Below are 10950 nucleotides of genomic sequence, written 5' to 3'. Positions count from 1 at the left end.
TTTAGTAGAAGTTGCATGTACACAGTGTCCATCATTTGTGGATGATTTTGGGGGAACGGTTCATGGACCTCAGGTTAAGAATCTCCAGTGTATTTTATTAATTTTAATTTTTTGTGTCCATTTTAAAAGAATCTCCAATATTGCATATTGCATAGCTTTCTAGTATTATTTTACAAATATTTCATATAACTTAGTTTTTTTTTTAAGATTTTATTTATTTATTTATTTGACAGACAGAGATCACAAGTAGGCGGAGAGGCAGGCAGAAAGGTGGGGGAGGGGGGGAAGCAGGCTCCCTGCTCAGCGGGGAGCGCTGAGCAGGGAGCCTGTTGCGGGGCTCAATCTCAGGATCCTGAGATCATGACCTGAGCTGAAGGCAGAGGCTTAACCCACTGAGCCACCCAGGCGCCCCATGTAACTAAGTTTTATATAGTAACTGGTTGCAGATAATAAGAGGTTGTAAGTCTAATGAATTTCCACATTGAAAATACTTTATCTTGCCAGTTAAGGACAGATCTTTAAACAGTTCATAAAATCAAGTGGTTGGAGGATCGGTCTTATGTTCTCTTATTCAAATGACCAGAAAGAGACACAAGAAGTTGCCTAATTCCTTTCCTACAGGTGGAGGCACAGGGTCATGATTTTCCCTAGAGAATCTCTCTCTTTTATGTGTGGGCAAATGTTCGATGCTCAAAAGTTCAATGGCATAAAGCAAAACCGGATCATTTTAGCCTAAGAAATGGTTCAATCACATGTCCTCACCATAGTTGTCATAAAAAATTTCTACTGCATCAAGGATGAACTTTTTAGTGTTAATCAATTAAACTTAATTGTTAGCCTTCCAAAATAGGTTAATTGCAAATGGGTTTCTAGTTTTCCTAATTGAAATATATAGGCTACATTGGATTTTTAAACATAAGGACATATGCCAAAATGGGCATTCTGGTTTTAGAGCAGTTCATCTTAAGCTTTTTTGCTGGTACTTAGATATCATATTCTGTTAAAAATCCTTTCCCCACACTGCAATTTTTGGCACAAATCATGTCATTTGTATATAGAAAAAATTATTTTTTTCATCATTCATTCATTCAGCAAAAACTCATTGAGCTAGAGGTACACTGCTAAATAATCCTTGACTCACAGAGCTGCCATTGCAGTGGGACAAAGGTATAGTAGGAAATAATATTTCAGAAGTAGTTTTACGATATCAAAATATAAGGTTAAAAAGAGAAATGGTGGGGCGTCTGGGTGGCTCAGTGGGTTAAGTCTCTGCCTTTGGCTCAGGTCATGATCTCAGGGTTCTGGGATCGAGCCCCGAGTCGGGTTCCCTGCTTCCCCCTTTCTCTCTGCCTGCCTCTCTGCCTACTTGTGATCTCTCTCTCTGTCAAATAAATAAATAAAATCTTAAAAAAAGAGAGAGAGAAATGGTAGTCAAAATGTGGTTGAGTGGGGAACAGTGTGTATTTCTCTTCTGCCCTATTCAAAAATCATCTGACTAGATGAGTCAAAAAATCACTTTTAAACTTTAAATAAAATTTTTATTTTAGAATAGTTTTAAGTTTGCTTAAATTTCCAAGGATGGTCCAGAAAGATCTTGTATACTCACCTATTTTTTTCCCTATTGTTAACATCTTACATTAGTAGGGTATGTTTGCCATAACTGATAATCTAATAGCGATAACTTATTAACCAAACTTCATATTTTATTTGGATTTCACCAATTTTTCCCTGTTGTCCTTTTTTTGTTCCAGGATCCTGTCTAGGACACCACCTTGTATTGAGTTATCTTGTCTCCTTAGGCTCTAAGATGTTTTCAGTGACCTTGAGAATTTTGATCACTGGTCAGGTATGTTATAGAATATCCAATTTGGGTTTGCCTGATTGTATTTCTCAGGGTTAGACTGACTTTATAGACTTTTTGCATGAATACCACAGAAGTAAAGTACTATTCTCAATACTTCAGATCAAGGGTACACACTGTCAACATGAGTTATCACGTATGAAGTTTAACCTTGGCTAAGTAGTATATACCAGGTTTCTCCACTGTAATGTTTTCTCTTCTCTTTCTATACTGTATGCTTTGGAAGCAAGTCACTAAGCATAACCCACACTTAAGGGAATGGGCAGTTATGTCCCAACTACTGGAGGAGGGAATATCTACATAAATTATCTGGAATTCTTTGGAGATTTGTCTATCCTCACTCCCTCCTCATCTTCTGTTTCCTTCAGACCTCTTCTGTCATTATTTACTTATATCGTTAGAGACTTACAAACTTTTATTTATGCTTTGGGTTATAATTCATTATTTTGTTGCTGAAATTGTTCCAGATTTGGTCATTGGGAACTCTATAGGATGCTCTAGACACACCTTGTATATTTCCATCCATCCCTGGAACGAACCATTTCTTCAAGGAGTCCTGGTTTCTTTTATTGGAGAATATTATTAGAAACCAAGATCTGAGCAGTAGGTGTTTCTGTAGAATTTTGACCTGATAGTACCAGGCCAGTCCCTGAATGTCAGGGACTGCTTTTTTCTTTCTCAAAAAGCATCCTTGACTGGAAATCTAATACAAGCAATTATGAAACGTACATCCTAATTAAACTAACATAAGCACAGGCTGTGTCAGCAGAGTGTGTGTAAAAATGAGGAAGACTAGTTCCATTATATCCTTCATGGGTCTTACGACACTGGAAATCTTTGTTCATTTTGTCTAGTCACAGATTGAGGAATATTAACAAATTGTGGCACTTCAAGAGGGTGTGGCCAGATACAATGTCTGGAATGATTAGGTTAGATAGTTTGTTTTTAAAAAATTTTATTTATTTGACAGAGAGCACAAGCAGGCAGAGTAGCAGGAAAAGGGAGAGGGAGAAGCAGGCCCCCCGCTGAGTAAGGAGCCTGACATGGGGCTGGATCTCAGGACCCTGAAATCATGACCTGAGCAGAAGGGAATTGCTTAACCAACTGAGCCACCCAGGCGCCTCATTAATTAATTAAATAAGAATGATTACAGAAAATGGGTATTTGACCTGAAAAGACTCAGGCTGAACATGATAGTTTTTTTTTTTCCTGTGATATGAAAGGTACCTTGTGCTCCAGAAGACAGACTGAGAATGAGATGAATGAGTTATTCACTGGTTTTTATCCAATATAAGCAAAAATTGGCTAACAGTTTAACCAAGGAATGAGCTCCCTCATGTGGTAAACATCTCATTACTGTAGTGTGTCAAAACCATTTCATCTGTATTCATTAAAGTCCATTTTTATTCTTTTGACTCTCATTTCATTTAGTTTATTAGCAGAAGTTTCAGTTTGAGACCTTGAAATTTTGTCTTAATTGACTCATGGAAGGGGAATACATTGTCTGCCTTTCAGTCAGGCTGGGTGGGCTAAGTAGGCTCAGGAGTAGTGTGGAAGCACCGAATGTGAGGAGAACAGAGACCCATTACAGTTAGTGACATTGTCAGACCCATTCACTTGCTCACTGCGAGGGTGGCTAGAATTGTAATATGCAAACTTGATGCGCATCTATCTACCAAAGTTAAATGTCTGAATTAAGTAACACTACGCTTCATCCACCCACATTCCTTCAGCTGTTAAATCGCTGCAAGATAACAACCTGCCCTATTTTAGCTTTTCTCTTCCTGATGGGTAAGATCAACACAGGAGGGGGGGAAGGTCCACAGCTATCACAAATTATTTTGATTGTCATCAGTCCTAATCAGTTGGGAGATACCAAGTTGTACTACATACAAAAGTTATCCTCAACCAAGTAATAGCAATTCCATTTCTACACATTCGTTATGTAATAGTATTGGTTAATGTGATAGTATTTATGTCTCATCATTTTAGGGAAAGTCTATCACTGTTACAGAGTAAATACATTTGAACTACTTTAATAAGTTTGTGTTTAGCCTTACCTGTATAGTATTTTACTGGATGAATCTTCCTTTTGAGCTCAGGACTGTTCCACTTGCAGAGCTCAAGGGAAAGGCTGCCAGGAGCTGAGGCCACCATCATACTTATTTAATAATTTATTTACTGATATGTTAGTTTCAATGATGAATGAAATGTGGTTTCTACCTTGTTGTTAGGGAGCTTAGCATCTGAGAAAGGAGCTTGTTAGTCTACGATATGAGGCAGAGATTATTGTTCTTAGCCATGACACTTCATCTTGATTCTGTATCTGATATACTTGAGGTATATCTGGTGCTTTTTGTGCGGTCATCTCATCATTGCACGTTCCTATCCATGCCTGTTCTTGTCCCAAGAACTACTCTTTGATGGAATCTTTGTGCTTAGGGCTTCCTGTGAAGAGGATGAACAATTTATGCCTTCTAATATCTTGTTGTTGGTGGTGATAATAGGGAAAAGGATTCAGGAGAGGCAAAGCTCCCTGATAAGCTGATGTACATTATCAACTTCTACAGGCCACAAAGAGAATGGGCAGCTGGGCCAGGATGAGAAGCTGCTGGCTAATGGTGTACTGTCAACTCATTCTAATTAGAACATTAGCAACAGTTGGCAGTTTCTCCCTTCGCTGCAGATTCCACTAACTTCACAGACGGAGACAATGAAAAATTACTGGATGAATGTGAGTTGGGGGAAGAAGAGGAGGATGAAGGAGGAAGTAGGAGAAGGTGGGCCCGGTGGAGATAATAGAGCCCTCTCTTATTTATAAGTGGATTTGATGCATGTTTTTCCAACTTTGCATTCAGTAGCATCATGTTGGTAGCTTGTAATTGGTCACAGTGGGACTATTATTTACGTCATCCAAATTGGCAAACACTACAAATGAGGGCCTGTTCCCCTTGAAGGGCCGATTGTTACAGATTTACCAGGACACTGCTGAGTGTGCCTATGGGCCTAGAATCTAGACTCAAATTCCAGTATATTTCCCTATTTAAGAAAACAGGTTCTTGTCTCTCCCAGTCTTGGACATGAACTTAACTTTGTGGCTTCCTGGGTGGGGTTGACATGGGAATGGAGACAGGCCATGGAAATCTCTTAATGCCATAAAGGGACACTTTACTCTACATCCAGCACTAAGGCATCTATCTCCTATTTTTTGGCAAAATACCTTCACCACCAAAGGAGGGAAGACATTTCTTCACTCTCCCCATCCCTTCCCCATTAAAGAAGAAAAGTAGCATTAGAATTTGTTTTGTATATTTTTATATAAAGAGTAAAACCATCTACATTTTTAAAATTTTTGTTGTTTAGCTCATAACTCACATTTACTTTTTATAACAGAGCCAACTTATTTTATTTTGACCAACAAATTTGTTGCAAATGTTTTTGCTGCCCAGTATTTATATATACATATATAAATATCCTGATTCCCCACTCCATCCATATATTTTGGTTGGGGTTGGCCTACTTCTGGTTCTGGGAGTAGGCGGTACTCAGATCTGGCCAAAGTCATGGCGAATGGCTCAGGAGTGGGCATGTGGCCAATCAAGGGTCCCAAGAGGCAGAGGCAGATGCAGAGACTATTGAAAAACTGGCATGTATTCTTCTCTTCTGGGTATCAACTTGGGAGAACTGCTAGGTAAGGAGAAGATTTACTCAGAGTTTCAGTCCTAGATCCAACAATGCCTGCAGTCTTCTTTTTTTTTTTTTTTTAATTTATTTATTTGACAGACAGAGATCACAAGTAGGCAGAAAGGCAGGCAGAGAGAGAGAGAGAGGGAAGCAGGCTCTCTGCTGAGCAGAGAGCACAATGCGGGGCTCGATCCCAGGACCCTGAGATCATGACCTGAGCCGAAGGCAGAGGCTTTAACCCACTGAGCCACCCAGGCGCCCCCAATGCTTGCAGTCTTAACTACTCCTAGGTTTGATAGCTACAGAGCCTGGAAAAGTTTTTATTGGCTTAAACCAGATGAAGTAGTTCACATGCAATCAAAGGAGTTTAACTGACACAATATATTTTATAATTTCAGTAAAGAGAATTAGTTATCTTTTCCAAAGAAATTGATGACAACTCTTCTGGTGCTATATGTAGATATTTTCAGTACAAATAAATTATATGTACTTAACTTTTATTTTTTCATAGTATTTTACTAAAATATTTGCTTTATGTTTACAAAGATGTATTCAACTAAAAAATTATAAGCAAACTTTATTTCAAAATCTCCATAGATTATTTTATGTAGGAACACTCTTCTTTGACTCATTCAGTTTTCACTGCTTTCACCTTTTGTAGGGCTCCTCCTCGAATAGGCAGTTTTTTAAGAGCAATATCTGTATCAGCCAGAGGTCCTCCCAGTAATCGGGCAGGAGTGCTTTCCACTGTTACTACCCGACCAGAAGGCACCTGACAGACAAAGCAAAAGGTATAGGTAAGAGTTCATTTACAAAATTTTTCAATAAGAGAAAAACCCATTCATCCTTCCACTGATTTTAGAAAAGATACAAATTTGTAGCTGTTTCCTGGGAATCCTGTAGGGCTGATGGGGTCTAAACCAGTACTGGGTAACAGTGAATTTATCATGGAGATAAATATGCCTTAACTGTGTGAAATTTGACCAAAAAAAAAAAAAATGGGAAAAGCCCCCATACAACTAACATTCTATAGAGACTAAATACAGTACCACTAAGAAAAATTATGAAGCAAAACAAACAAATGAACAAAAACAACAAAAAAACTTACCGTTGTGTTAAGGCCTTTAATATCTGTCCTGTGAAATATTGCATTTGGTGGAGGCTTACTGTATCTAGAGGATTCTATAGCTTTTTCCTGAAGTCTTTTTGCTTTCTGAAGATTTTTAAATTAGAAAGAAAGTAATATTAATTGCTACTAAAGCATTAACTATCATACTTGCAGTCAAGTATGTGAAGTACATTTAATTGTGCCTGATTTCTACTTGAACCATTTATTGAGTAGGACTGGAACCTGTTACTTACTCACTTAGACTAAGAAGACAGTTACTAGTAAGTTGCATCTTCTATACATTGCAGAAGATACCAGTCACCTGAGAAAATTACTGAGCGTTCCAGTTATCAGACATATATGACCAAGGAATAAAGCAGGCCTTCTGGAGATCACATTTTAGCACATAATTTAAGAAACTCCTAAATTTACCTCAGGTGATACATGTTTTCAAAATATTTTGCATAAATACTAATTCAGAACACTTAACTATTTCAGAGTAATATAAATTGGATAATTTGTTGCAGTTTTGTTCAAACTCAGTAGCTGAGGCACCTACAGCAGGTGAAATTTGAAATAACAAATAATCTGCATGGAATGGGCTGATTTTCATTAATTACTCCTTAAAAGTGAGAATATTTCATAAGTAGAGTTGGGAAGAATTTTTAGTGAGAAGGGGGAGACCCAGTACCTCGAGTGAGCTTTTGTTCTTACTTTAGTTTTGTTACCTTAATGTGGTTTCATGGACTAATTTAACATTCAGCAGTTTCATATCTAGCCAAAGAACTGTAACATTACATAAAAACATATCCAAAGTATTAGTGGAAGAAGTGGGGAAAGCAATGAGGTTTTGGAAATAAATGGTGCTTCTCACATATTTTAAGTGAACAATCAACATTATATAATTTTTAGATTAGTTTTTAGCTTATTCCTAAAGCAGTTTATCATCTTTTCCCAAAGTGATGCTTTCCCCCAGTTCTCATTTAATTGTTAATATCAATATCAATATTTCTGAAAAAGTCTGCTATCAGAATTGGCTATTTGTTGTGGATATCATAATATTTTAAAAATCCTACCTTTAAAGTTTTAGCATTTGATGTTCTGGCCAAGAAATTTTCCCATGATTTATTAGCCAATTCTCTTTGCTTGTGTGTGGCTTGTATCTGAAATGATAAAGATAATTAAGAGTTCTAGTTTCTATGAAACGATACCAAAGGGCTTTTTAAAGCCCTTATTTTGAAGGAAGACCTAGATTTTGGCAATGTAAATTTTAGGGCTGACTAGGTAAACGATTAGAGTAAAATCCTTCCTTCATTATGTGGTTAACATTTGAACTGCCTTCCATGACATGTAATGTAAAACTGTTGTAATGAAAATACAAAACATAAAAACAACGATAATCATTCCCAGCAAGCCTGATTGCTTTATGTGATTATCACTTGTGAAGACAGATTATAATCCAGAACAAGCTATATAAATGACCCAACAGCAAATTCACAGGAGAAAATATAGAGATTCTTGCTGCCACTGGTAATAGTTTACAGAAGGTTATATCGGTAAAATTACTAATTTTTGACTATAGTCGTTTAAGATAAGTAGTTTTGTGAGAGTGCTGAGTCAGTTGTGGTGATACAGTCTAGGGAGGTCACCACTAACAAACTGCAAAGACTGTGTAGTTTTCACCAGGCTATTCATTAAATATATAATCAGAGAACACATGCTCTTGGTTAGTATATAACACATTATTAAATATGGATTATGAACCCAAGAGTATTTAATTAAACAACTGCTTAAAAATAAGTGGGGTCAAAGCCATAACAAATCAGCAATAACCACCAAATCAATAATAGCTCATCCACCACAGCAGACATTCTGCTGTTCAACAGAACTCAGCACAACTTTCAATAGGGTTATCTCACTTGACAGCAAATAAATTACTTAAATGACATCATCTATGCAATAAAAACTCTTAAATAAAACTTTCAGGCAGGGGCGCCTGGGTGGCTCAGCGGGTTAAAGCCTCTGCCTTCGGCTCGGGTCATGATCCCAGGGTCCTGGGATCGAGCCCCGCATCGGGCTCTCTGCTCACTGGGGGGCCTGCTTCCTCCTCTCTGCCTGCCTCTCTGCCTACTTGTGATCTCTGTCAAATAAATAAATGAATGAAATCTTTAAAAACAAAACAAAACAAAACAAAACCTTTCAGGCAAATTGGTGTTTAAGATGGAGCGAAATTTACAGATGACACAGAGAGAATTCCTACTAGGCTGTAGATATAAACATTTAGTAGACTATGTGCAAGATCAGGCAATTGAAAACACTTTGGAAATCACCTTAACAAGTTTTAAACATTTAACCGTAATCATAAAAGTCCACCAAGCAGAAGTGGGGAATCTGCACTGTCTTTGTATTTGAGGGACAAGCTAGAGCCACTTAAAGACCCATTTGCTTAAAAAACTTCTTTTGTGTTCAGTTTCTGACTGAACACAAAGCTTTAGGAAAATGGCTTGTATTTTCCTGGCAGGCTTTTTCTGATTAGTTAAAATCAGAGACCAGCTTACCTCTGAATCTATAGATAGAATATTCATTGTAAGTTTCATGGCACTGAAGTGAGGGTGAAGCTTTTATCAATGTACCTATGGTTGGCATACCAGTAAGGACAGATCACAGAGTGAGGGATGAGGGCACTTTCTCAGGGAGGCTATACATAAAGTCATAGAGATACACTGTCAGAATTTGCTAAATGTATACACTTAGACCACAATTTTTAGAACTCTGACATTTCAAAAAATGTGTCTCAGGTGCCTGTTTACTTTTAAAAAAGATTTTATTTATTTATTTGAGAGAGAGAGCGCAGGAGCAGAAGGGAGAAGGAGAGGGAGAAGTAGGCTCCCCACTGAACAGGGAGTCTGACACGGGGCTGGATCCCAGGACCCCAGGATCATGACCTGAGGCAAAGGCAGATGCTTAACCACTGAGCCACCCAGGCACCCCAGGTATCTGTTTACTTTTTTAAATGTAAGCCTATAGAAATCAAATCATTATGCCATAAGCCTGTACTGAATATAGTAGTTAAGTCTCAGGGCTGTTAATTTCATGGTTTCTTTAAAAATTGCACAAAAACACTGAAAATAAGTGTAAGAAAAACTACAAAATAACTCCGTGTGCTGAAACATTCACAGGTAAGACAAATATATCCAGTGGTAAACTAGTTTATTGAAATTATTATTTCCTACCTTAATGGTATATGTGACTTACTTTTGTATATACTTTTTGTTCATTTTGCACATCTTGGTGTGCTTGGCTTTCAATCATCTCACTTTGAAGAGAAGCAACCATCTTTCCAATATTTTCTGATGCTGTTGTAATAGCTTCCAAAATTTTTTTATCTGTATTGACTGGTCTTAACTTTTCTAATTTTATTTCTTCACATATTTCATTCCATATTTCTCCAATCTGTTATAACAAAGTTTAAGGTTAAAAAAAAGTTAATTTAACCACAAATAAATGATGTAATTTTGGGTAATCCTTTATTTGGGTGGTTGTTCCAAAGTTAACACTTACTGAACCACCTTTCCCCATCTTCCTACTTGTGAATAAGTGCATTGGGAATTATTTGGGGAACAAGTTACAGTTGAGTTATCATGTTTTACAATGATAAGGTATTCGTAGATGAGGCTCCACTACCTAAGTCTAATTCACTACAATTTTCACTGCCCTGTTTTATAGTCGCACTGTTTTCACAGCTGCAAGAAACTGCTGCTGTTCTTATTCTTTTGAACTACTGATGTCTTCCTCCCAAAAGCCCTGTATTAATAGCTAGGTCAAGGGATGCCTGGCTGGCTTAGTCTATACAGCATATGACTCTTGATCTTGGGGTCACGAGTTCAAGCCCCACATTGGATGGGAGTTTAAAAAAGAAAAAAAAGGATAGCAATGCTTTTAAAAAATAAATAAATCAAAGCTAGATCAAGCTGAACTTGTAGGGCAATTAATATGGGGATAACTGGAGCTCTAGAGCCCTGCGCTCTGCCCCTTACCTTCTAGCTCAGACAGTAACTGAATCTCAAGCTCTTAACTCCATGGTTTCATCATACTGACAGGTCCATCTTATATTCTAGGTTGTTTGTAAATTTAATGTGTTTGAGTATGCTCATATTTATAGAAAAATTTATATATCTAGGATTGGGATAAAAGTGAGCTATTTTTTCATTTGAAAATAAAGATTTATTCATTTATAACATTCAAATACACAGTACTAATATTAGTAGAGGAGAAAATACTAAAAAAGACTTTGCTT

General features: G+C 37.3%; 1 protein-coding gene across 1 annotated transcript in view; it reads right to left on the bottom strand.

Annotated features, from left to right (window-relative positions):
• Nucleotides 1-6027: 6027 nt before the first annotated feature.
• The window catches only part of LOC111147400 (cilia and flagella associated protein 69), a 51640-nt gene continuing 46717 nt past the window's right edge, over nt 6028-10950 (bottom strand). Inside the window, exons 20-23 of the mRNA XM_022503408.1 lie at nt 9909-10106; nt 7730-7816; nt 6654-6758; nt 6028-6317 (exon numbers count right to left, since the gene is read on the bottom strand). Coding sequence (XP_022359116.1) covers nt 6174-6317; nt 6654-6758; nt 7730-7816; nt 9909-10106 — 534 coding nt within the window. The 3' untranslated portion in view covers nt 6028-6173. The remainder of the gene's footprint in view (nt 6318-6653; nt 6759-7729; nt 7817-9908; nt 10107-10950) is intronic.

Source organism: Enhydra lutris, unplaced genomic scaffold, assembly GCF_002288905.1.
Source record: "Enhydra lutris kenyoni isolate GAN:26980312 unplaced genomic scaffold, ASM228890v2 scaffoldscaffold16, whole genome shotgun sequence".
Taxonomy (NCBI): Eukaryota; Metazoa; Chordata; class Mammalia; order Carnivora; family Mustelidae; genus Enhydra; species Enhydra lutris.
This window is presented reverse-complemented; position numbering and strand designations above follow the sequence as displayed.